The sequence below is a fragment of the Buteo buteo genome, chromosome 16, assembly GCF_964188355.1.
Source record: "Buteo buteo chromosome 16, bButBut1.hap1.1, whole genome shotgun sequence".
NCBI lineage: Eukaryota > Metazoa > Chordata > Aves > Accipitriformes > Accipitridae > Buteo > Buteo buteo.
The window spans coordinates 4,374,943-4,401,400 of NC_134186.1; the positions used below are offsets into that span (position 1 = coordinate 4,374,943).

Sequence of the window (26,458 nt, forward strand, 5' to 3'; positions counted from 1 at the left end):
AATGCTCTGGGCAGCCTGCCCCCTTTCCACAGCAACTGTGCCTTTGAAATCTTAATGGAAGTGGAAACTGCAACTTAAATAAACGTTGCAGTTTTATTAGGAGCCTTTAATGAGGGCTGGGTCTCTGCTAAAAGGGAACCTGCCAGAAGGCACTGCCTTGCACAAGTGGGAGTGTCGTCAGCTGGGAGTCAAGTGGGGGCTTGTCACAGCTGAAACAGGAAGAATGTGCTGGGGAAAGGGGCCTGCAAAGCACAGCCCTAGCCCACAGGAGGGGGAGGAAGATGCTTTACTGGGGCTTCAGCAGAGAAGCAGCGAAGGGATTATGCTCTTCTCCAATGACATGGTGTCCTGTTGCAGCATCCAGCTCCCCGCTGCAGCAGGCTGCCGAGGGAGGGAGGGAGGGAGGCTGGCAGCTCGGGGCTGTGGCAGGCGGGCTTGGTGTGGCTTCAAGCCTGGGCCCCGCTGGAGCTGGGGGCTGTCCAAGGGAAGGAGTTGTTCACGTACAGGAAACCCAGTAGCAGGATCTCCTGGCTGAGATGGGTCTGGCTCAGTCCCAGCATTGCAGTGGCTCAAGGCCCTTTGGTTTAGCTTCACCAGGGACCATATAATTGAGCCTGTTTCTCTTGTGGTTTAAGTGCTGTTGAAATCTCTGGGGAGCAGCTGTGTGTGGAAAGCAAACGGACCCTGGCTGTTTGTCTGTCCTGCTGCTGTAGAGAATCCCTGAGCCCAGCTAAGCAACTGCCCAGTACCAGTGTAAAGCTGGCGGCCTTCCCTGAGTAGGGATGAGCCTGTGTAACCTTCAGCAGAGATAAGAAACGAGGCCAGGGGTTTGAGCTGACAGAAATGTGCCCCCCCTGTGTTGGAAGCCCACCTGTCTTGGGGGAAAAAAAAAAAAAACCGCGAGGCAGTAGGACTGGGCCTGGCACCCTCTGCCAAAGGGAGAGGCCAAACCGCTGCCTCTGAGCTCTTCTCTCCGTCCCAGGTAACGGCGCAATGAAACTACATCTGGAAAGACACCCCTCTTCTCTCTTCCCAGCCAAGGGAGGTTTATAACAGCTAACAGTGCAAGGCAGCTCCTTCCTCTTGCATTGCTTGGAGTGAGCAGCTCTTGCTAGGAACTGTTAAGCTGTTTGCAGCACTGGCCCCTCTTGTTGGGAGGGGTCTCTTCTCCGCAGCAGCAAGGAGACGTTGGGGATCAGGCCACATTCCTGCAGGCTCCTGGAGTTGTCTGTGTACACCCGCTGGGGAAAGGTACTGATGATCTCATATGAGTCGGAGTCTCCACCCCTAGGAAAGAACAGCACAATGTTTCCTACACTCAGGATCCCCCAAGGTTTTACTGAGATGCTCTGGCTGATCCAGCTGTGATTATGTAAGAGCAGAAGGGATAGACTTTTACAAGCACAGGCCAAGCAGAAAAAAGGACTTCCCGCCCAAACTGCAAACAGCCAGGCACAGAGCAGCCATTCCAGGCTGCACAGCTGCAGTGAGGAAGGAGGTTCTTGCATCCCAACAGCGGTGAGCTCATCGTGGGCTCAGACCAAGGCCAGACCTGTGGCCTGCAACAGGAGCGGGAAGAGGGGAGAGCAAAGGGGTCCCCTCAGCCATCTGGAACTGTCCCCCTAGGGATGTGCAAGCACTTGGGCAGCATTAAATGCGTTGGGATACAGAGCTGGCTGAGCAAAGGGTGGTGTTTGTCCAGCAGCGGATCCATCAGCCAAGCTGAAGGCTGCAGCTCAGCTTCCAGGCCGCACCAACACCTTGGGAACAGTGGCAATAGTCAGGTGAGTGCTGCAGAGCAGCTGGAAGGAGGCAAAGGCAGTGAATGGACCTGGGTCAGACGGCAATTCTGAGAGGACAAAACAGACTTATCTCTGCTGCTATGGCAGCTTTTTGGCAAAGGTGGGTATTAAATGCTCTGAGCTAAGTGTGACCCTGGCAGTGCTGCCCAGAGAGCGTCTCTGGTTGTGGAGCCAAAGCAGCAGAGCGTGCCCAGCAGCTCCTGGGGCTGGGACTGTAACCCTCAGCCCTGCCCAGCTCAGGCTGATCTGTTTGAAATACAATGCCAGGGCCTCCAGCGGCAGCCAAAAAACCTTCCCTGGGGCTCTACAGAGCCGGGTGGAGAGCGAGGAGGGGAGGAAGTCCTAGGCCTACCTGGCGTGGGCGAGGTGTTGGCGCAGGTCCCCTATGGTCTCTGTGAAGAGCATCTTTATGATGTATGTCTGCTCCCCACTCTCAGATTTGATGCGGAGAGTGCAGATATCAGGGGCAGAACCTTCAGCCTCTTCAGCTGTCTTCACCCTGGAGTTAGAAAACCTCGTCAGCTGAGGAGTGAGGGCTCTGCCAGCGGCAGAGCCTCTGGGCTGCCAGGGTGATCTGAACGGGGGAGAGGTGTTTTATGTTTGGAAATGTCCTCGAGATGTACAAGGCCCCATCTGACTGTGGGCAAGCAGACCAACCCACAGGCCAAAACCACTGCTTTGCTTTCACTGCTTAAAGGTGCCTTGGAAAGAGGGTTGCTGACCTTTTTTAGCTTTTTCGTTTTAGATCAGGGCTGTCTGGTAAGTACTTTGCCCTACTTTTTTGATTAAAAATAATCTGCTTGGGGTTTTTTTTTGTTAGTTATTTGGGTCTTGTCTTGCCAGAAGACTATGAGTTGAAAAGTGTTGTTAGTATGACCTCCCACTCGGGCATCAATTTCCTGGAGGGATTCTCCCATTTAACATGACCACAAACAGCTTTTTAGATGGTTTCAAACTCTTAGGCCTTGGCTTGCTCTTGGGAAAAGTATTTCACAGCAATAAGTAGGTAACATTTTGAACAGCCTAAGTTTTTGTTAGAGATGTAAAAGATGGCAGGTTCATGATGAACAATTCAGTGGTCTTCCCCAAAAATGAAACTTAGACTTTTTTTTCTAATTATTCCTAAGGTATAAGACAGAAGGGGCAAGTCCATTTACTTCCTTAACTGAAAGCCTTGAAATAAACCCTTAATGATGAAACAGGAGGAAGATGAGCACCTGACAGGACAGGGATGGAGGGGCTGTGCCTGTACCTCTCCAGGGCAGACAGCCTGGGTGTCTCCATCAGGATCTCTTTGCTGCTCCGCACCCCATCAGAGCCCTGAAAACAAACCAGGTGAGCGTCACCACTGCCTGCTCTGCACAGAGAGCAACCAGTGCCAGGAAAGCCCAGGAGCAGGTGCCAAAGTGCCACATGTGCTCTGGTGGAGCCTCTCTGGGAGGAGGAGGTTATGCAGAGCCGAGAGAGGCCCAAGGAGGGGGTGCCAGTGCTGTGCAGGGTGCTGAGCCCAGGGAATCACTGCTGGCCTCATCCTGTGGGTGTTTGAGGGGTCCACTCATACCTGCTGCGCTGCTCTGGCTGAATCTTGGACACTGATCACTTCTCCTCCATGTTTCGAGGACTTAGAAAGCTTGTTGAGAAACTGCTCCACGGAGAGTTTGGGACCTGGTAGAGCAGAGGGGAGATGTGTCCATGTGTGACCTTTTGACAAACAATTTTCCCCCAGAATAGGCTGTTTTAGTGAAATGAGAGGGTGCAACTGCCGACAGGGAGAGCTCTAACCTCCCCTAGCTAGGCTGAGACTGGTCCTCAGTCTCCCCCGTTGAAGCTTGTCCCACTTTCTGGCCCACTAAATGTTTGATTGTCAACGTCAACAGTGAGCAACTGTGCAGTCTGTTCAGCACACAGCTGGGAGGCACAACGGGCAGAAACCTGGTTAGCCCTGCTGTGAACAGGAAAAACTAAACCTATGACAATTTTTACAGACTTGGAAAATTTTTAATCTTGTGAGGGTGTATTTGTAGGTGTTCATTCCTTTTTCTGTGTTGGCACTGGGCAATTATATTTTTTTACTACTTGGATAAAGGAAACATTTAGTACAGCTTCTGTTTGTGAATGGCCTTGAGATGAATGAGCAACTAGTACAGTTCTATATAAATAGGAAGATGTTGCTGATGGGCAATGCACATGTTTGGGTTAGTTAGTTATGCATGCACAAACCCACTATTTTCTGTCTATATGACTGACTGCATTTGACTTTCCAACACTGACAGGTATTGCTTACACAGACTGCTAGAGCCTAGAAGCAAAATGAGGAATCTGTGGCCTGACCTTATGTCTCATATTCTCTTACAAAAGTCTGAAGAGAAATCGTCCCATATTTAGTACAGTTAAGATCGGTCTGGCTTGAAGGTGTCTGCCTTTACAGAGCGAGCTTGTAGGAGAACTGAAGGTTGTTTCCAAGCTACTCCCCTGAGATCTGCCAGGTTCCCTCAGCATCCTTTGCTGATAAAGGTGAAGCTAGAAGGAGCTTGGCCTTTCAGAAATGCACAGGGCAGATATGTTTTTGGAAACCGGCTGATCTTCTGGTCTTTTATTATTTGTCATGTCTCATTCTTTAGGAGGATTTAATGATGAGAGGACACCATGTGTGCTGCTTGGCTCCCAGCTCCTGAAGCAACACTGGGGCTACAAGCACAGGGCTCTGACCCAGAAGTGTTGCCTTCCTCACTTGGACCCTACACATTCCCCTCCTACCAGCTGGACTGCCCCGGTAAGGTTTTGATTCTCCTCTTTGGGAGTTAACTGCATTTCTGAGGCAGGTCTAAGAATTTACCTGGGATCTTGGTGGTTTCTTGCACCTCATTTGATTTTGAATGGCCAACAACTTGGCCGTGGCCAGGAAAACTCCCTGGAAGGTCCCTCTCCCGAAATACCACATCCCTTCTGTCAGTGACCTGTTGAATTAAGGCCAAACGCCATAAGCAAATCTGACTCTTGCACAAGCTTGTTCTCACTGCATTAGAGCACGATAAACCACAGCAATGACAACCAAGAGTTGTAAACCCCAAATGAAACCAAGAGAGCTGCTTCCTTGGAAGCTGAGCCAGCTGTCCAAACTCAATGAAATGCATTTTCAGCTCCTATAGGCTCTCTAACAAAACAAGTCCTGGTGAATCCCTCAAGTCCCCAGGATGGCCCACCCAGACCACAGGGCAGTTGTTTATCCATCTCAACAGGCACTGGGCAGCTGCTCCTTTCCATGAGTTGTAAGAAATGTACGTGGCCCTGACCTTTCCTCCGTGTCTGCTTCCACACTTGAGAATGCTCTCCAGGTGGAATGTGATGTGAAAGCAGCAGGCTAGGGATGGAGAGGGATTTGGCAGTAAGATGCTGCAGTGGGGACTGTCAGATGGGTCTAACAAACCAAGGAAGGCAGTGTGCTACCCTGAGGCCCCCAGCAGTGGGGAAAGCTGCATAAATAGCGGTAGTCTTTCTGTCTGGGTTCCACTTATGTTTCTCTTACACCTGGCTGGCCATATCTCAGGTGGATGTGCTCTGTGTCCGTATTTACTCCAGGTTACTGTACTGTCCTGTGGCTTCTAGATATGGCCAGCTATGCACAGATTATAGGGAACCACAACCGCTAGAGCCTTGCACAATCCTTCCTCTTCCACCTGACTTTCTAACTGCCACACCTACCAGCTCACTCTGGCTGTCCTAACCTCATACTCAACTGTGCAGTTGTGCCCTGCTTTCTTTGTGGCAGTGGGTAGGTGCACCCCTCTGGTTGTGCCTGCTTACATTTCAGATGCACCTGAAGACCTAGATTAGAGTCCTCCGAGGCTCTCTGCCTGCTTTCTGCCTGCAAATGTGGCCTTGGCTTTTTGCCATTTCTGAGAAATCAAAAAATGGGGCCCAAAAGAACCTCAGGTAGCCAAAGCAAAAAAATTGTGGCAAAATAAACTCTGACATCCTCCTTGTTCAACCTGTTTTTAAAAGCTTTTCCAGGGGAACTGTTTGAGAACTTTTTTCTCCTTTTTGTTACACAGCTCTTCAAATGCTGCACATACCTCTCTTCTACAAAGCCTGCTATGCTCTTAGAAGTCTCTTGTTCCAAGACAAGATCCACTGAGGCAGAGAAACCATTCAGTCCTAATGCTGAATCACTCATTTCCTGTAACGGCTCTAGCAGGTGTGCTCCCAGCCACCCTTTCCCCGAGACACACATGCACAGAACTAAGCTGCGAGTTTGCTGTGTTCAGAAACCTCAAACTTAATTTGCTGTGGGGAGCATCCAGCAGATTGGTGAAAAAACCTGAACAATTTTCTTGGGAAGCAAGAGAGCCATTTCTTCCAAAAAGCTGATGAATAGGGTTTTGCAATGCTTACCTGCAAAGGGATGCCATCTGGGTAGCGCATCTGCAACTCTGAAGGGAAATAGCCATCCATAATATCCTGCAGGCATTGCTGAAACAAAATGACAGCTCATGGTCATACTTCAGACTTCCTATTTGACTGATATATTCCTTCTGGGCTGCTCCTATTTGTGTTGTTATTCCCATACAGAAAAGTCTGCATTAAAGACCCGGAATCTCCATCTCTAAAAATTACTACACAAAGACATACTGGTCTTTAAAGGCACCATGGGAATACAGGTGAGAAGCTAGAGTTCTCAATAGCTGCTCCTTTTTAGGACTCGGATGAGGTCACAAGCCCTATTCCTACACATGCCCTTTTCTGAGGCTTAGTGAATGACAAGAGGATGGCTCTAAGTCTAATTCCTCTACAGACCTTTCCATACCTGTGTGGATGGGTCCTCATAGGGCCGAAAGGGTCCGTTGAACATGACCATCCCATTTTGATACAGCGTAAGAGGGAGGGGTTCTAGCTGCCTCAGCCGAGCACCCCCAGGCGTGTGCTTGATTTGAGAAATGCCTTCTCCAGCCAGCACATTCAAATCCTTCACGTTTTCCAAGATTAAATCAAAATCAATCTGGTGTTTGGAAACAACTGCTTCACCTGTGGCAGAGGGAGCACAGTTACAGGGGGAAGGGGATGCCAGCTAAGCAGCTTTCACCTTTGTGTGAATTTGAGGTGCATTTGAGTCCTAACATTTTGCGGCTGTCTGTGCTGCCTCTCCATGCTTTGCCTTTCACGCTTTTGCAAAGCATGGTGCAACGCTGCAGCTGTGGTGCAGCGCTGCCAGGTTTATATGGGTGTGTGCAAAAACCACAAGGGCAGGGCAGCAGGGAAACAGCCCTGTTGCTACAACCTAACGTAACACCAGAGCCAGCTACCATGCAGCCAGCACTTCAGAGACCAGGCTCAGCTCCCGGTCTTTGGTTGTAATTTCAGAAGTGTTGTGTTGTCCCTTAATGTGGTGCTGTAAAATGCACAAAGTGAGGGACTTAACTAGTCGGATGAACTGAATTGGATAAATGGATCAGGGCAGGCTTGCTGAAGAAAAATGCCAGTGTAAATGCAACCAGCTGCCTGCTCCTTGCCACCAGTAGATTCCTCACTCTTGCTAGGGCACTGCTGAGGCTGTTTATCGGGGTGCTTGAGGAGGGTGGTAGGGTGAAGCAGTAAAAGAGTTGTGATGGGACAGAAGAGTGAAATCAGAAGAGGAAAGAAGAGATGTAGGCAGAGCTAAAGCCTTTGGTAGTTTCTGTTCCACTTTTTTACGATGTGATGAGGGTGGAGGAAATACCGCATTTAAAAGGTGAGCTGAAAACAATTATTTCGACTGCCTCCTCCATCTTCTCCCCTCCTGCATCTAAGGGAGGGAAGAATTAATTAGCTAAAATTTGCATGCTGGTTAGGAAGCAGCATTGGCTGTACAGCCCAAGTATTACTCTTCTTTTCTCTGTTACCACTTCCTGAGAAGCCATTGCCAAATATGCTTGGACCACATACAGAACAGTCAGGTCTCAATTAAACCACTCACATGGTGGTTGGGAGGAAAGGCAAACAATACTCTCTGATAGAGCCAGACAATATGGGTAAGTTACTACAGCTACTATATACACAAAGCATCTGATTCCATTTTCCACCCATTTTACGTCAATGTTATTAGAGCAATCAAGCTTCAAACGTTTAGGGTATGTGAACTCTTCAGGAAGCAGCTGCTGCGAGGGTATCCTTCCAAATGGGTGAGACATCGGGTTCTCTCCTCTTCTCCTAGACGGGGCTTACAAAATACAGGTATATAAAATACCAACGTTCTGCCTGGCTTAGCTCCCGTTAAATTGCTCCATGTCTCTGTCCCTGAGGTGGACTGATGTGAAGACCTCAGTACAGGATCCCAGATTCTGAAGACCCAAATTCTGGGTCTTTGATGCTTATCTGCTCTAGGGAGTATCATACCTTCTCTAAGCATGCAGCAGGAGCTAAGATAGCTGCTTCAGCAAAGAGTGCTGGTGCTTTACCTGGCTTCCAGAGGGTCCTTGCTGGCCACTCTTCTTCGTCGTTGAGTGATTCTAAATCTTCCAGCTGTTCATGTCTCTCTCCAACCCAAATCAGCCCATAGTCATTTAGAAACCGCTGTATGAGGAAAGTTGTAGACCAGAGCTTCAGAAAACTAGAAATGGAAGCCTGAGAGTGGTCAGCTGTGACCGTTAGAAGCAGAAGGGGAGGTGAAAGAGAAGGTTTGTCTTGGGGCTCTTTGGCCCTGGCAGACAGACAAACTCATTGGCAGGGTTGTAGTAGCAGCTTACTAGTAGTAGGCAAAAGGGAGAGTGAAAGTATCTGTAGTGACACAGTAATCTCCCAAGACTGTAGTAGATGCAAAGAGTATTTCTACAGTCCTAGAAATCAAAATGAAGAGGCTTGCAGGAGGCACAAATGTGTGTATTAAAAAAACTCCTACTGCCCTGTAGCTCACATCCAAGCTGTTCTTTCTTTTCAGAGGGGTGAGGTGAAGAATTGTGATGATCAAAGTGGCAGCTTGAAAAAGACTAAGCAGCCTGGGACTGCAATGATCTCAAACCAAAGGTGTAGATGGCTTTGGGCAAGTGAAGCAGGTGTCTCACCTCCATCTCCCAGACCTGGGTCTGCAGCTGAAGGCACCTAATTTCCAGTTCCTCTGCTGTGGATGAGTCAGGAGCATCTGAAAGGGAAGACTTTGGTTTTGTATGTACAGCCTTAAAGAAGAGCTATAGATAACCTGTGTCACACATCGCAAATGCCGCAGCAGTACCTGCCTGTACCAAGAGTGAACTCAAGCCCATACAACACAGGAGCTGAACATGAGCTCTGCATGCTGGTCCCTGACAATTCAACCTGCAGCAGTTCGATAAAGATGCTGACAGACTAAAGATAGTTGTGAATGATACTGGTGAAGTTTTATGCTGCGGGAAGCTGATGTGAGTGGTGCTGTTTGCAATTATACAATGAGAATTGCTTGACTTACTCAGTCGTAAGGGACCTATTAAAAAAATGAGCAGGTGTCCACTAAAGCTGGATCCAGAAACCTAGACTAAATGGCTAGAACAATGCATGATGAGGTACAAAACATATGTTTGTGGTTTGACAGGCATATTCTTGTTCTCTGCTAAGGAAATGGAGAATTCACCACAGCTTCATGCTTACAAGGTAGTGCAGCCGATGTAGGAAATGTGTCTGTGCTCAGATGGAGAGCTGCTGGATTCCAAGTAACTGAATGGGGGGAAAGATCTTCTGTGACTCACTCAAAGCTGGGTTCAATTTAGAGTTAGGCTGCCTTACAGGACAAGTGAGCCTGGACCTATAATACTGTTTGAGACTCCAGGTAGATTTTTGGTTTCGCTTAGTAGCTCTGTTTTTCCAGCCTGTTTGAACTCTGCGGTATTTACTGTTCTTTTTTCTAACCATCTAACCATCCTCATGTATCTGTGTGGTTGGTCTATACTCATGGAAATGTAGTAACCCGTAGAAAATAGGTCAGGAAATAATGTTTTCTACAACACCAGAAAAGCCATGTAACAGATGCACATACAAAGCGTGGATCTGCTTTGGCAAACGGTACCATGTGTGTCTAACTGATACCACTCACCAAAGAGGCTCTTGGGCTTTTAAAGCAAGGATGGCTCAGAGAGGAGGTCTCCAAGCCTGCTCTGTTGCAGTACCAGGAGCTCTGTAGCTCTCCCACAGGTAGGAGCAAGGTGTCAAGGGTAGAATAATTTTTACCTTCTCCTTTCTGAATAGCCTTCATCTTCTCTTCAAGTTCAGCAATCCTCCTGTCCTTCAGGACCAGAACAAATAATGACCTCATTTAGTTCCTTGGCCTTCAGGACCCTGAGGCACAGTTTGCACAATTAGTCCTGGCTAGGTGAGTCAGTGGTGCACATACTCTCATGCCACTTAGAGACAGGCAAAATAAGGGTCAGAAAGGCTGTATCACCTCACAAATATCTTAGACTCAAATGAGGGCTGGGATATAAATACACTGCTCCAAGAATAGATGAGGGACACACTGACCTATCTCCCCCTCCTCTGTCTGCCCAAGAGCTGTAGGCAAACACACAGACTCCTGCCCCTGTGCTTCCTGCTCAGGCACAGCTCATGCTCTGACCTGCATGCACTAAGTGGCTGATCTAGAAATGCAACCAGCATTTCTGCAGGCACGTCTTTAAAAAAAAAAGGGGGGGGGGTAGTATTTATTCTAAGCTGCAGTCATGCAAAGAGGTCTGCTCCAGGATGACTCTGCTGTATGAGCAGCTGTTGTTTCAGAAAGCAAAAGCAAGAAAAGAAATGTCTGAAGCTAAACAGCTAATGATATCAGTGAAAGGGTGCTGAGAGTCTTTACTTTAAGAAGTCATGGTAGGGGCTGTCCACTCTCCCACCCCAAGGACTGATAAAATTGCTCTGTTGCTTTGCGAAGGCTTGTTTGTGTAATTAACAAAGCAGGCTGTAGATTAACTTGTTTTAGCCCAAACTAGGTCTAAGCAGGTGTAACACTACTGTGGCTTCAACCGTCAAAGCAGAGCACAGAACAGGTTCAGCAAGGGGCAGTATTTTTACCTTCAGTTGGATTTCTTGTGCTTGTTCTTCTATTTTTTGTTCCAACAGAGTGACTTTTTGCATCATGGAGGACATGAGCTCCACGTCAGTGTGAGCTGCGCCTGAAAGCACAAATACGTATTACCTCTCTAAAATGGCAATTGGTATTGGAGGCTTGTCTGCGCCATAGTGGACCCCACACAAGAATTCCTGTTCTGCCACAGCAGGTAGGACAAGGGTACCTTTTGGGCATACTGAGTAGAAATCCCTTGGCTCCTGACTGGTGGGGAGATGGCTGTGTCACTGACAGCACACTGTGTATGCGACATGTGGACCACAGGAATTAGCCCTGGCCTGGGGTATTGAGTCCACCAAACTGTCAGTGAGAAACTGTGATGGCCCAGAACCCCCTAATCATTGAGGGACTTTACCCTGCATATTCTTTTTCAGTGTTGTCCCCCTTGAGCAAGAGGGGAGACTGCCTTGCACTGGATCCTTTGTCCTAGGAGACAGGCTGTCATCTTCTGAGAAGAGGCACGAAGAGCATGAAAGAAAGAAAACAGGTCAGCGTTTTGGATAAGACTTCTTCAAAAGCAGGTAAAAAAATACTGGGGATATGCTGAGGGAAAGAGAGGGCAGAAGAAAGCAGGGTGGCTCAGTCCACTCAATCCCGTAAGACTAACGAGTGTATGTGGGCACTTGTTATGAGCCAGGACCCAAAGGGAAGGTACAATCTCAGCAGAGTGAACACAAAATGGGGCTAGCAGAAAAAGACCATGATACTCGTACAGAGCATCCTGCACTGCCCAGCAAGCCAGAAAGTGGTAATATTGAGCTATTTTAACAAAAAGCACAACACTCTGGGATTAAGAGAAGCAGCAAACTTCACTGGGAGTGCAAAGGGAGTTTTTGCCCTAAGATCGAGTAGGAAGGATGTGACCTAAAATGGAACTGTAAAAATAGATGAGGTTCTAATGTGCTCTAGGGCTTGCTGAGGATGTGGAAACCTTTTGTTACTTATCTGATTTTGGACACATGTAGGAGAGTGCTATAATCATTGCAAAACATGTAGACGGTAAGAAAAGCCTTACCAGTGGAGGCAATGAACTTAGACAGCAGTGCCCTCTTAGTAAAAATAAAAGGAGATAATATGTAAAAATGAAACATTGGTTCATTAACTTTGGATTTGCTTAATGGGAAAATTTTTTTAAATGTAATTGAAAAGGCTGTCCAAAAAAGCCTGAATGGTACATTTTTCTCATCAGCCCATCTTCCCAGTCCATACATACTTGCTTTCTGGACAGAGTGGGGTGTTCATACAACTAAATGTGTGCCTTGTAGTAACAGTTAAAATCCTCGAGCTGCAATCTGTGGGTGCTGCCTGAAAGCACAGGGGGTGAAACCGTGGTGAGTTGAGGTGCTGTGTCGGGGTGAAAGAGCTGACACTTGTGATGCCATTGCAGCTGCAGAAAGCAACTCTCCTCCACTTGCAACTGAGGAAACGCAAACGCGATACGAACCTGTGCAAGACGTGACTGACCAATATCCCTGGTACCTGCTGGGGACTGATGTCGGCCAGGAGACAGCAGGTAAGAAATTTGGGGAGTTTTATTCGAGCTGATGTTGTTTCTGAGCCTGTCACCGTCATGTGCAGCCCTGTGAGTCCTCGGAAGGCCGGTAGCGGTCAGCTTTTTGAGGGATCGTTGGCAAAAAGGGGCTCAAAATAACGGGGGTAACTGGGTACTGCCCGGGGAGGGGGGGCCGACGTGGGTGGCAGCGCTGGGGACACGCCGGCGTGTGCTTGGGGAAGAGAACTGCGTGTTGGGGGGACCCTCACGGTGTGTGTGTGGGCTCCCAAACCACGGGGGGGGTTCCCCCATTTCCCCCCCAACCCCGCTGGAGCAGCACTCACCCCACCCTCAGCGCGCCGCCGCCATCTTGTTTACAAGCGGTTGCCACGGCGACGCAGGGCCGCTGCGATTGGATCAGCCCTGGTCACGTGGCGGGCGAGGCAGCCCCGGAGGACTACACATCCCAGCATGCACCGCGCTGCCGCCTTCCCTCGAGGAGACGAGGGGGGACCCCGGCTATGGCGGGAGGGCGCCGGCGGGGGGACCCCGGCTGGGAGCCGGGCCCCGGGACCTGCGAGGGTCCCTACGGGATCCGCAGACGTCCCGGCTGCTCTCCTGGTGCTCCCCGGCCCCCTCGGTGGGCTGCCCCGAGGGCACCTGGGCCTGCGCTGCGGGTGATCCGGCCTGCCGGCCCGTGGTGGGGCCTTCGCGGCCTCCGCTGCCGGCTGGTCCCCGAAGGAGAGGAGGGATAAACCGGGGGAAGCCTCCTCCGTTTGTCGCTTGAGGAGGGAGGCTCGGGCTGGTGGCAGGCTCTGTTCTGCCTGCCACTTCTCTGCCCTGCACACCTGCTGGCAAAACGGTGCTTTTTTTTTTTTTTTTTTTTTTTTTTTTTTTTAACCTCTGTTCACTTCAGAGCGCTTCAAAGGCTTCCTGGTGCTGGGGCGAGACCAGGTGCAGGAGCACCACACGCAGCCATGCTTCCTTTCCTCACCCACCCTCTACACACCCATAGCTTCAGCCTGCAGACATGCTCTGTGGCAGAGCCTGGCCCGAGGCATCACAGACTGTACAGCTGCTCCTGATTTCCTCCGCTGCTTCGTCTCCGTTTTTTAGCAATGCTTTCCCTCACCCGGGCACTACCGCACGCTCATTTTGCCTCGCTGATGCGCTGAACTCCACTCAGTGCTTGCCGCCATCCAGCCAGCCTTCCCTGAGCATCCCTCGTCCCACTCGCCACCGTGCTGCTCTGCTCTCCAGAGAGCTCAGCCTCGCCAGTTGGAGAGGAGCAGAACAGGCTGATTTTTAGCACCTTTTATGGGATGTCAGCTGTCCCCAGGAGACTTTCATTTTCACAATTACATGAAGTGCAAAAATGAACTAAATTTGGTGAAGCTTTGCTGCAGAGGAGCCTTCAGCTGCTGGTGTGCTCACTGTGCTGTGATGCACTTCAGCAACACAAAACCAGACAAGCGTTGTACGTGCTGGGTGCATTTCAAACCATCTCTAATCAGATCCCTTTTGTTTCCTGCTGCTGAGTCGAGTTGGGTGAGGGAGCTCAGAGATCTGCTGTGAGGAGACAGATATCGGGGGGTTGGAAGGAAGCCATTTCCCTGATCCATTACCTGGATCAGACTACCCCAGGCGTGTAATGGAAATTCAGAGGGACAGCTTGGATGCAGCTTCTGCCCTGAGTTGCAGGGAAGGAGGTTTGTTATGCGGTGCAACGCAGAGCCCTTGTTGAAACGTCAGCTGCAATTTGCAAACCCTCCTAGTGAACCAGTGGGGTTTTTTTAACCCATAATCACTATTAGGCCTTCCTGGGTGTGGGGCACAGGACAGGGAGCCCCAGGGGAGATGCAGAGCTCAGCCTGGGGGGGTTTCATGCTGCAGGTGGTATTTTGTGATGTGGAAAAAAGCAGGGTGAGGGGCTCGCTGCCTTTGCTGGAGATGGCAGCCAGGATGTCCCATTCAGGACTGGCTGTGTGGCCGTTCTGGGGAACCCAGGCAGCAGGAGCTGCTCTTGTGCCAGGTGATGGAGAAGCGAGGCTAAAAGGGCTGTACGGTGTCGTCCCCACCTGGACATCCCCCATGCCATGTCTTGTACTTTCTCCCTTGCAGCATTGGCAGTGAATGCGGCTTCCCCAAATCGCCCTTTTGGCGGTGGGGCTGGTGCAGGGAAGGAAAGTGTGATTGGTGAGACAGGGCCGTCGCTGCGCTTAAAGCCTCCGACTGCAATCACTGCGAGCAGATGAGGAAGTGTCACGGCACACTGTGAGTCAAGCCCTGACCATGCAGCGCACCTGTGGGCTCCTACTGCTCGCCCTGCTTGTCCTCTGCATGGTAAGAGAAACCCCATGGCGCGGGGCCCAGCAAAGGCCGGAGTGTCCAGCCAGCTCTGTCCTGTGGGCATGACAGCAGTTGGGGAGGCTGTAGGGTTCAACCGGTGGGAGAATTTCTGCTGAACTTCAGCTGGAAACTTGAGCATTTGACTTTCTATTTGACTTTATCCCTGGCTATCTTACCAGGATCTTTGCACTGTGGTCTGTAAGCTCTGAATACTTCCATATGTTGCTTTTTTTAAAGCTTTTTTTTTTTTACTTAAGACCATCACTCCTATCTGTAACCTTCGCACTTAGCTCTCCACCCCATCTTGCAGCTTCTCCTTTGCATGCTGGCCCCCAGCCTGTGCCTGATGTGGGGATGCTGAGCATGGCTGTGGGGACACTGGAGATGCTGGACACGGCTGTGGGGATACTGGGTGGGCACACAGCTGTGTGGTTTCCTCTCGCCTCTCTCTGCTGGAGGTTGTTTTCCTTCCTGCTGGGAGGCTCCGTGGAGACTTGGTCCGAGTGCCGTGGATGTCAGCTCTCTCCTGGGTGGGGACCATGGTGTAGGAGGGATGAATGTGTTGGCGTTTTCAGGGAGGGTAATGCTATTCAGAACAGCTGTTGGGATGATTTTTTTTTTTCTACAGTGTGTTGATAATGGGGCCAGATTTGCTTATGCTTATTTCTCTCACAAACTCTACACAGCTGTGACCGCAGCTGGCTCCGCAGGGTGTATTTATGTTTTGGGAGTCCTGCTCTGTGGCCAGGCCAACCAGCCAAAAACCCTCATAGCACAAGAGTGCCTGTGAGGAGATAGAGCTGGGTGTTGGGGCCCTGTACCGGCTCCGGAGGGACCCAAGGAGTGGTGCAAACCAGTGTGGGGGCTGGTTCACAGAGGCAAATGGTGTCCCTTTTCCAGCAGCCCAGGGCAGCGCTTGTCGCTGCGGTCCCTGTTCACAGGCGTAACGCACAGCCGCTTATGTGGGGAGTCCCAGGAAAGGACCAAAAACCCAGAGAGAGTGGTCCCGCACAGCCAGGGCTGGAGTGATTCATGCCAGTGCCTTAATTTGGAAGGTGTTGATCTTTAGAGACGGAAGGAAACTGCCCTGAAATCACCATCCCAGCTGTGTTACGTTTCCCACACCAGCTGCAATGTCCCTGCTTGCAAAACCCTGGAGGGACAGCGGTCCCTCCTCCTCCTCCTCCCCCTCGCTTCCAGCATGGGTGTTTCCCAGCTCTGCTTCTGCACCCCACATCCCGTGGGTCACCACATCCCCAGCCCCAACCCCCAGCTTCTGCTCCTTCCCCCCCCCCAATTTCTAAAAGCCCCTGGCTAGAAACAGGACCACAAAGTGAGGTGGGAAAACCCTGAAGCCAACAGTGATTTCTGTGTGTGGTGTGAAGGAGAACCTGCCGGGGGAGAGGAGGCCGTGTCCCCTGCCTGGGAAGGGGCAGCATGGGCACTGGGGTGACCCTGGCTCCTTTCTGCCCCCAGGGTAGCTGGGTTGAGGGGTCTTGGGTGGGTTTTCTACCCCGTGCTGCTGTCTGCTCCGGTTTGGAGCGATGCCCGACTCTCTCGTTTTCTTTTCCAGCCCCTCGGCCAGGCGGACAAGGGGGCTGTGGTCACGACTATCGCCCCCACCGCTCAACGCCCCGCCGCAAGCAACGTGAGCCCCCTCTGCAGCAGCCCACCCCTCCTCTCCCTCACCCTGGCGCTGGCTGTGGCTTTCTTCTTGCGGCTGCGCTGACCCAGAGGGGGCTACCGTGCACCCCCACCCCAAAGACGACACCCCCAGAATGGCATCCCCTGCACCGGCACCTCCTCGGACCCTCGCAGGATGGAGGAGCGACCAGCGTGCCACCATCGCTTCCTTCCCTGCCTCCCTCTGCTCCGTTTTCCCGTTCCCCTCCGGCCTCTAAATGAAACCCCAAAGCTTTCCCAGCTCGGAAGCCGGCCTGCTGCGAGGTTCTGAGAAATAAAAGCGACTGGAGTAGAGGCCTTTGGCTCGTCTCCGCTCTGGGGGGCTGGTTCGGTAACGGAGCTGAGGGGCCGGTGGGGGACATCAGGACCGGCTATTTACCCGAATCCGTGCTGGAGGGACCTGAGCCTTGTGTTTGAGGGGGGGGTGTGTGTGAGATCGGGGGGGTACGGCCTGGATTCCCCGAGGCTTTTCCACAGCCCCGGCCCAGGCCCCGAGGCCCCGGACCCGGGCTATGCCCGGGGCCGGGGCCTCGGGGCCTGGGCCGGGGCCTCGGGGCCCGGTGTGGGAACAGCGCCCCCTGCAGGCCGGGCGGTCCCTAGAGCAACCCCCTCCACCCCAACAGCGAGTCCTGGCCAATCCCACGGTAGGGGCATGTGCTTCCCCACCAATCAGGCGCTGCCAAACACCCGGCTAGTAGCCAATCCCGGCCCGGCGGAGGGTATATAAGGGCGGATAAGGAGCAGGGGCTCTTTTTCCTGTCAGGCGTGGCGCGGGAGAGGGCGAGGCGCATCTCTGGGTCTCAGCTACGCGAGTGGGGCCTCGCTGAGAGGATTTTCCCCCCTCAGCAGCGTCCCTACCCGCCGAGCTGGGCTGAGCCTGTGTGTTTCGAAGTCCCTCTGCGGCTTCCAGGCGCCACAGGCCCAGCTCAGACTGTACAGGGTGGCAGCGTCCTTCTTGCATGTCTCCTAGGCCCTCACCCACCCCCATCCTCTGGTGTTCTCCTCTGCCTCCCCGCCAGCATTTCTTCAGGGGATGCCATACCCTGGCACCCAGTATCTGCGTCCCTGCTGGCTCTGCAGGCCTGACATTGCCCTGCCTGTTGCCCTGCCTGTCACCGCTGCCTGCAGGCAGTGGTTTGGGCCCAGGACAGCAAGAGTCTGCTTGCCCGCTGGCCTGGCCAAGAAGCATGTCGGAGCCCGGCATCCCTGCGCAGCACGCTCCGCTCTCCTGTCGTGCGGTTACGTGTCCTCCTGCCCGAACAGGTCTTGGGGCAACTGGGGACACGTTTCAGCATCAAGATGGACATTTGATCATGGCTGTTGCTGAAACCCAGAGCAGTCGCCGACCAGCTGGAGACGCCTGATGTAAGGACCTCTGTGCACCTGAGTCTGCTGAGGAAACCTCCCGGGGAGGCATTGCGCTGCCAGAACAGCCGTGTTTCGCTGCGGGGTTGATAAGTGATCACTGCCCCGACTGCAGTGACTCTCCCCAAACTGGGTTCAACCTGCTCAGCAAACCGGGCCCTTGCTGGCAGCCATGTCCTCTCGCCAGCAGCGAGGACAGAAGCGCTTGATGTCTCTGTGTGGGGATTTCTCACCCCATGTCTCTTCTGGCTCTGAGTCACGTTCCCAGGGAGCTCCTGCCCTCACCCAGGTGGAGACCTCTGTCCCCAGGACCTCGAAGACGAGTGACCTGAGCCACGATGCAGCTCTGCAGCATGGACACTAAACGCTGCTGAAGCAGAGCTCACCCTGGGGTGATACGACTGGAACACCCCCGAGCCCACAGCATGAGCAGGCTGGGCTCCCCACCCCTGAACTGGGGCTGGTGGGGTCCGGTGTTGCCGTGGGCACAGCTTGGCTTGTGCCTCCCTTCTCAAAACCCAGGGCCCCGGTGCTGCTTGTGGCCCATGGACACTAGAGGGCACCGGGCTCTCATCCTGGGAGCAGGATTAGGCCTGGGGCAGCGGGGCTGGTGGGTGGCAAGGTGCTTGAGTGGGGGGCAGTTCCCCCGGCGTGGGGGCTGCCAGGCTGTGGCCAGCGCAAGGACAAGGACAAGGACACCAACCCACCCAGGCAGAGCTGGCCCAGATGAGGAGGGCTGTATCTTACACACGTACATAAATACAGTTCAGAGGGGGAAGCTGGTGGGGAGGGGGATCTGCCGCGCTCCAGAGGGTCCCGTGCCGGTCATGTCCATGGGGTCCTTCGTGAGCCATGTACGGGGCTCCCCAGGAGGGAGGTGCGGTGGTTCCCCCTCGTGATAGAGGGGATGGTGGGCATCCTTCATGCCAGCAGAGGGGTGTTTGGGGTGCGCCGTGCATGGGGCTGGCAGGGTGTCCCCATCCTGCCCCGTGGCACTTCTGGGCATGAGGGCCACCCGCCGCCCCCCTCATAGCACCTGTATGTCCCAGATCTGTGTGGATCTTTCCTCAGCCATGTCCCAAACAATGGCATGGTCCCGGTCGTAGGATCGGCCGCCTGCAGAGCGATGGGAGGGTTTCAGGAAGGCAGATCACACTCCTAATGGCGGTGAAGGGGTGGGTGCCCCATCTCACAGCCAAACACCCCATTTTTGGGGGTCCCTGGGAAAGCAGTCCCTGTGCCAGTGCCAAGGCCTCACCCTTTATATCGAGGATCATGTCCTCAAACATCTGGCTGTGGATTCGTCCCTGAGAATCGATGCTCCAGGTCTGACGTGGCATCCGGGTCTCAGACCACAGCACGGCCTTTGCGCCCTTCCCGGCTGGCCCGATCACCTGCAGGCTCATGTTGGGGGCCACCTGCAAGGAGCTGTGGTCAGCCTGCTCCTCTCCATCACCTCCGCCTGGTGCAAAGGCTTGGAGCTGAGAGGGGTTTCCCTGTAAATGCAGCTGGTTCTGGGGTGGGACATGGGATGAGCAGGAAAACCCCTCAGTGAGAGGTGGGGATGATTAGGGTGACAAAAACTCAAGGAAGGCAGAGATGCCTTCGTGTCTCCAGGGGAAACTTGGGGAGGAGAGAATCAACCGGTTTTTGGGGACAAGGCTGAGGTCAGACGCTGGGAAAAGCTGTTATAAACTCTAAAAGATTGCTGTGGGGTGGGGAGTACCCCAGCAGGAGTCCTGCCACGGGCTCCCCTGGTCCTCTCCACGGCACTGGCTGTCACACGTGAGCCCTGACCTGGTTTTTGATCAGCCCATCCTCGTAGTACCAGACGGAGCTGCTCTGCTCGCTCAGGCTGGAGACGACCACTCGCCCCGCTTTCATGTCCTCCACGTCATCGGGGACTGAGAGGTAGAGCTCCAGCTCCCTGCTCCTGATGCGGAAATAGATCCGTCTCTGGAAAGAGAGAAACCTTTTCTTGCACTGAAAAGCCCTGCTGCCTGCCCCTCCAGCCCTACATGCCGTGGCTGGCCGAGGAAGGACCTCACCGCCTGCCCCGGGATTTTGGGGTTCACCTCCCCGAGTGCCAGCACCCCGTCCCCTCCCACAGGGCGGCATTCACCTGGCGGATGGGGTAGAGAGATCCTACGTGCTGGAGTCCACTGTAGGTCAACCAGTTGGTGATTTCGGTGCAGTCCAGCAGCCACTGGCGCCCTCGGAAGTCACCGTGTTCACACAACACCCAGCTGCGGGGGACAGGACGGGATGGGATGGGATGGGCAGAGGTGGGCAGATGACACCCACCAGCCAGGGCAGAGGAGAGCAGAGCCGGGGCTCACTTACATCCCGCCTTTGACGCGCACCGACAGCACGTGGTTGTTGAAACCCTCTGCCTGGAGACTCCGGACTTCATTGTTCAGCTCGATCTCCTTCCCCTCAAAACACTCCAGCCCGTGCAGGAAGATGGAGGGCTCCGAGAAAAACTGCAGGATTGGGGAAGAGATGAAGCGTGAGGGGGGCAAGCAGGAGGAACGAGCACCCATGGGTGCAGAAGGGCTCCAAGGCTGGAGAGCCAGCGCTGGGGGTCCCATGGAAGGGGAAAAAGGAGGTTCCTGGGGGGTTTCTGCTCCAGTGCTGGTGGCACTCACCACCGGGACCTTCTTCAAGGAGCGGATGGCGGTGGAGGAAAGGCAGCCCATGGCACTGAGCGTGGGGTACTCGCCCTCGGACAGAACGTGCTGCTCCCCTGCGAAGGCCTGCCCGTCGAACAGGATCCAGCTGGCGAGGAGGAGCATGCCCGAGCTGATGTGGCCATCGTGATGGGCATCCATCCCTCCTGTGGCCCCCCAGCACACCCCTGTCCGGCCCACCCTCCCGAGGAACACCCATGGGCACCTGCGGGGCTGCCAGCCAGGGTGATATCCCTGTTCCCATCCCCAGCCGGAGGCAGCGAGACCCCAGGACACCCTACCTGCCCCCGCGGACTCTGCAGGAGCGTGGGATGAAGGCAGCGGGCAAGGCATCCTGGTCCTCCTCGAAGGCGACGTGGTCCCCCAAGAAGTCAGGCTCTGAGAAGAGCAGAATCTGGAGAGAGGGTGCAGAGGGGCTCGGTGAGGGGGGACAAAGCATCACCACCACCCCGCAAAGGGCCACGTCCCCAAGGGGGGCACGTTCCCCTCCCCATCTGCCGCCCCTGACCTTGGAGATGAAATGGAGGTTGCGTTCCCCGACCTGGAAGCAGACAGAGTGGGGCTGGTTGGCATCTTGCCCTGGCCAGGCCCCCGCCAGCCCCGTGCACGGTGGCACCAGTGGGTCCCGTGGCGAAGGTGGGGGGTGTCCGGCTCTCTCACCTGCAGGATAGGCTGTGCCGAGGCGATGCGGCAATCGGTGGCACCCCAGTCTTCACAGTTGCGGTATACCCCCTTCTCCAGGATGTACTGCTCGCCTGAGAAGTTGGTGCCCTCATAGGCCACCCACCTGCCAGGAAAACATGGGTGCTGGCTCAGCACCCCCCCCAGTCTGTCCCTCTGTCCCCCCTCTCCCCTGTCCCCACACTCACACGCCGCTCAGCACATGGATGGACTGGGTGACGGTGCCGTAGCCGGCCAGCTGCATGTCGGGGAGCGCCTCGCTCAGCTCCACGCTTGGACCTTCCTCGAAGTCCATGGCCTCAAAGAGGACCAGTGCCGGGTCGGAGAAGTCCTGCGGGGAGAAGGAGCCCCCCCCCAAAGCCCCTCGGTCTGTCAGGGGGAAGGGACTGCGGGCCGGGCACTCTCCGCACACGCAGCCGGGGTCCTGCCTGGCCTCAGGGACCCCAGGGAGGGTGGGAGCAGCTCTGGGCACCTAGATCTCTGCATGTGATGAGTTTGGGGGGATCTCGGGCAACGCCCAGCTGCCTGACGCAGACAGGGAAGGCTCCCTTTTGGGGGATAAGGATGGGACCAAGGGGCCTGGCTCTCCCTGCCCACACTAGGTCCATCTCCAAGCAATGCCACCACCCCTGCCCTCACCGTCCGTATCAGCCGTAAGGACACCAGCTCCTTGCTGTAGCCGCCCCACTGCCTCCAGTCCTGGTACTCCCCTTCCTCCAGCAGGTACTGGTGGCCGCGGAAGCCCTCCTTCTCGTAGCCGACCCAGCTGCAGCACAGGCAGACGCGGGCAGTGAGGTCTCCGGAGGATTTCAAAATGCCGGGACACGGGGACACCATCCACGCCACTCCAGTGCCACCCTTTCCACCAAGCTGCCCACGGCCATCCCACAGCCCTGGGCAGCTCCTCCGAGCCCTTTCCCAAGGGGTGACCATCACCTTCCCAGCCTGCTCCAGCCAGGATGCTGGCCCTGCCGGCGCTGCCCAGCCCGCACTACTCACCAGCCACCCAGGACGTGCAGGGAGCCCACGGTGGGCAACACCAGCCCGGGCAGGTGCTTCACATCGTAGATGTCTCGGCTGATGGTGAAGCTGCGGCCCTGGAAACCCGCGGCCTCATAGATCAGGACCTGGGGACATGGCGGGGTGAGCACGGTCCCATGGCCGTCCCGGCCCTGCGGCCTCCCCGGGTGCTGGCTCGGTGCTCACCTGTGGCTCACCGGGTCTCTCCACGACGGGACAACCCTGGAAGGAGAAGGAGCCCCAGTGAGGCTGCGGTGGCAGGATGGGATGGCGCTGGGACATCCGATTCCCCCCCCCTCTTAAAGCCTGAGCTGGTTTTTGGGTCATTTTCATTCAAGAACAAGCTCTTTTGGACTTTGTTTTATTGCTTTCCTTCACCACTGACCCACAGGACCACTTTCCAGAACCACACTTGGCACATTTCCACACTGAGCTCCCACTATTGTGAACCAGGAGCTGCCGGGAGATGCTCTCGCCTGTCATGCCCGGGGCTGGATACGGCCCCGGCACCCCAGTAACCGCGCTCCAGCAACCAGCACTCACCAGCCTGATGGGGTGCATGGAGCAGATGGATGGGTCCTTTGCTCCCCAAGACTTTAAATTGGGGTACCCGCCCGGTTCCAAAACGTAGGGGTCATCATCGAAGAAAGGCTTGGAGTAAACCAGCCACCTGAGTAAGAGGGGGAAAGCATCATGCCTCATTCCAGTCTGTGCTGGAGCCCACCCGGCCCCCACCCAACCCCACGGTCCCACTCACAGGCCCGAGTGGACGATGATGGAGGCGGCGGTCAGCGCCTGGCCCCGCGTGCGGGTGTCCTCAGCCGAGTCGGTGAACTTCAGCCGGGCGCCTTCGCCGTTCTCCTCCGCAAACAGGCTGATCTCAGGGGTGCGGTAATCCTGGTGTGGAGCAGAGCAGCATTTCAGGGGTCTGGCACCCCCCACTTGGTGGGTGCTGGGAGATGTGGGGTGAACCGGAGGGTCCAGGGGATCCCTGCACTCACCCGCACCACCCTCTTGAAGGAGCCGATGCGGAAGGGCTGGCTGCCGCAGGGCTGCCCGCTCTGCCCGTACGCCATCCAGGGGTTGTCGATCTCCACGTCCCCCTCAGCCAGCACGCACTTGCGCCCGTGAAACCGCGGCTTCTCGTACATCACCCACCTGGGAGCGGGGTGGGAGCAAAGAGGGGGAAAATCCTGTCTTTACCCCGCAGCCCCGCAGCCGTCAGGAGCCTCGGGGCAGAGCATGGGTGGGGACGTCCTGCCACCGCCGCGATGCCGGATCGCAGCCGCGGTAATTAGCACTGTTGGGACGGTCACTCCTGAACCCCAGGCTGCGACCCGGCCGCCATCCCCGGCGCGGGGAGCGCGGGAGCCCTGGCCAAGCCCTCCCTCCATGTCCTCACCCTGCCGCTGTCCCCTACCCGCCTCGGATGACTCGGATGGAGATGGTGTGCGAAAGCTCCCAGGACGTGGCATCGGGGATGTCGCCCCAGATCTCCCGTTTCTGACCCGCGAAGCCGGCCTCGGAGAAGAGGATGATCTGGGAGGGGGTGACACAGCAGAGAGGTGCTACCATACCGCACCGTGCCCCAGCCCAGCCCGACCCCACCACGCTCCCTGTACCTTGCCAGGTCTCATGTTGATCTTCTCGAAGCCCTCCTTGTCCTCCTGCTGTGAACACCAGAGGGGACGGGCTCGTGAGGAGCGCGGACGGACATCGGCTGCACCGGCCATCTCCCCGCAGCCCAAAGAAGCTGCAGCAGCAGCCTCGCGTCTGGCGTCTGCCAATCCCTCCCAACGCCCCGAGCAGCCACACCTCGAGCATTCCTGCACTGCTGGGGATCAGCCTCCCCGCCTGCCCCGAGACCCTCCTGTCACCCGCCCCGGGACCCTCCCATCATCCATGGTGCCACCCTCCCATCACTTGACTTGGTACCCTTCCGTCACCCGCCCTGGCAACCTTCCATCACCCATGCCAATACCCTCCATCATCTGCCCTGGTACCCTCCTGTCACTCATCCCAGTACCCTCCCATCACCCATCCCAGTACCCTCCCATCGCACCAAGGGTTTTCACCCCGTGACCTCTCTGATGGGAAGAACAAGCCGTGTGCTGGGAGCAGAGATGGATGCTCCAGGGTTCCGACCCCACCACCTCCCCGTGCGCCCAGGAGGGCAGAGCATCTCCCCAGGTGCCGCGTTGCGGGATTCACTCACCAGGACATCGGTGGGGCACAGGGCCATGGTGCTCTCTGGCTTTTCGGTGACAGGAGGGACGGAGCTGGGACTCGGGGCTTCCAGCATGGCCATCTCGGGGCCGGGGTTGTCACCAGGGCCCAGCTCATTTTGGTCCTCAGGGGTGGGTGAGCCCATGCCCCTGCCATCCCTGCTGGGCAGCTCGAGCAGGGTGGTGCTGGGGGAGACAAAGCGGCTGTAGAGCACGCTGTTGTCCAGGCGTGAGTAGGGCTTGCCCTCATCGGCTCCAGCCGCCCGGTGCTCCAAGAAGTGGGAGAGCAGCGCCATGCCTTTGAGGACATTCCCTCGGAAGAGCATGCTGCGGTCGGCCAAGCCCCCGGCCACCAGTTTGACCTTTTCCTCTGCTCCCGCTTGCCTTGGCATCCCTGGGAGAGAGCCCCCCTCCGCCCGACCTTCGCTGGTCGTGCTGTCCCCGGGCACCCCATGGTGCGACCCCACCAGCACCCGCTCATCGGGGCTCAGGTAGGGGTTCTCGATCTCCTCCTCGGGGCTCTCCTCCTGCCTACCCACCGGGTCCCGTGCCAACAGCTCGCGCAGGGCCTTGGGCAAGGAGATCGGGGCCCGGGGGGCCACACGGTCCTCCTGGATGGGGGGCAGAGCGGCACAGCGACCCAGCGATGATGGCCGGGGCTGACGTGGGGCTTTGGGTGCCTTCCGCATCTCTGAGGGCTCCATGTTGCGCAGCGTGTCCACGAAGATCTCCATGTCCACCAGCAGCTCGGGGTCCTCCTCGGTCATGTCCTGGGGGTTCTCGGCCGGTGGGTCATGGGCTGGGGGTTCACTGGGGGGGTCTGGGCTACTCTCGGGCTCTTGGGCTGTGTCCTGGGGGTCGTCCGTTTTCTCACTCTTCTCCAACTCAAGCTCAGCCTTAGGAGATGCTGGTGTTTCCGAAGAAGGCTCTGGACCATCGCTTGCCTCCAAGGAGGGGTCTTCAGGGATGCCGCCGACTCCCAGGGGGCTCTCTGTCCTCGGCGGCGTGGCTGAAATGGTGCCGTCCCCGTCTGCCATGCTTCCCTCTCCTGCACCAGCCGGATCAGCCTGGCCACCGGCGTCCTCCGAGGGACACTGCGGGGAGCTGGTTATACTGGTTTGTGGGTCCCCAGGCCTGTCACCGTCTCTTGGGGTTGCGTTCACCGGCACGGCTTCGGCTTGTGGTGAGTGTTTCTCCCCAGGGGATCCCTCAGCCGGGAGCCCGGCGGCCTCTGCGGTGCCCGGCGAGCTCTCGCTGCCCGCCGCGGCCCCAGCGAACCCGCTGCCATCCTGCCCGTGGCTCTCCCGCTGCGGTGGGGCCACCGTGGCACTGGCAGCATCACGCGTCCCATTTTGGGCTTCGCTTCCCTCCGCCGGCCCCGGCTCAAGCCTGGCTGCGTCCTTGCCCTTCCGCAGCACGGTGACATGCCTGGCCCTGGGCAGGGCAGGGACGCAGCCGGGCTCAGCCAGGCTCGGGGCACCAGGACCTTCACCGGGACCCCCTGCGGGGTGTTCAGTGGGTCGGGTGGGGAGGAGGGTGCCGTGCACGTAGCTCTCCCTGTGCACGGGCATCTCCTGGGAGGCACGCACCGGCGGGGGGATGCCATCACCGCCGCCGTCAGCCCCCGCCTTCCCCCTTTCGTCCTGCCGCCGGGGCTTTTGCGCGGGGGAATACACCTGCGAGAAGATGGGGCCGTGCGCGGTGAAGTCCTTAAGGAGGTTGATGGAGGACGAGCGTTCCCGGTGTGTCAGGGTGGTGGGGCCGGACGCCGTCTTCTCCACGATCTCCCTCTCCCAGGCCTGCAGCAGGAGGGAGACGCGGGAGGGACTCCCCTCCCGGCCCCGCATGCTCCCCGTGCTCTCCAGCCGCCGCGACACCAGCGAGACCTTCTGGAAGCGGGACCTGCCTTCGGGCCCTGGAGCACCCGCCGCCGACTGCTTCATGCTCAGCTCCGCACTGGAGATGAAGCCCCTGGCCTTGGCTTGCCGGAATGGCGAATCCATGCCGGGGGAGCCGGGGATGGGGCTGCCGCGGCCCCGTAACACCCTGCGCTGCTGGGCTTAGCCCCCGCGGCTGCCACGCTGGGGCTGGCG

The 26,458-nt window shown here is 55.9% G+C and overlaps 2 protein-coding genes across 2 annotated transcripts; both read right to left on the reverse strand.

Moving 5' to 3' along the window:
* Positions 1-158: 158 nt before the first annotated feature.
* Positions 159-11,113, reverse strand: UBXN11 (UBX domain protein 11). Its single transcript, XM_075048652.1, has 12 exons — positions 11,027-11,113; positions 10,806-10,907; positions 9,972-10,026; positions 8,837-8,913; positions 8,234-8,348; positions 6,607-6,824; positions 6,195-6,272; positions 4,639-4,759; positions 3,364-3,467; positions 3,055-3,122; positions 2,155-2,301; positions 159-1,287 (listed from the first exon to the last, which is right to left on the reverse strand). The coding sequence occupies exons 1-12, from the start codon at positions 11,111-11,113 to the stop codon at positions 1,122-1,124; spliced, it is 1,338 nt and encodes a 445-aa protein (XP_074904753.1). The 3' UTR covers positions 159-1,121.
* Positions 11,114-18,499: 7,386 nt separating this feature from the next.
* On the reverse strand, positions 18,500-26,458 carry CRYBG2 (crystallin beta-gamma domain containing 2). The gene is made up of 19 exons (XM_075048729.1): positions 24,356-26,458; positions 23,763-23,810; positions 23,561-23,679; positions 23,142-23,298; positions 22,898-23,037; positions 22,684-22,810; positions 22,327-22,362; positions 22,120-22,247; positions 21,760-21,886; positions 21,309-21,451; positions 21,100-21,226; positions 20,948-20,980; positions 20,721-20,833; positions 20,398-20,527; positions 20,093-20,232; positions 19,872-19,995; positions 19,547-19,705; positions 19,008-19,167; positions 18,500-18,865 (listed from the first exon to the last, which is right to left on the reverse strand). Exons 1-19 carry the CDS (start codon positions 26,366-26,368, stop codon positions 18,777-18,779), a joined length of 4,113 nt encoding a protein of 1,370 aa, XP_074904830.1. The 5' UTR covers positions 26,369-26,458; the 3' UTR covers positions 18,500-18,776.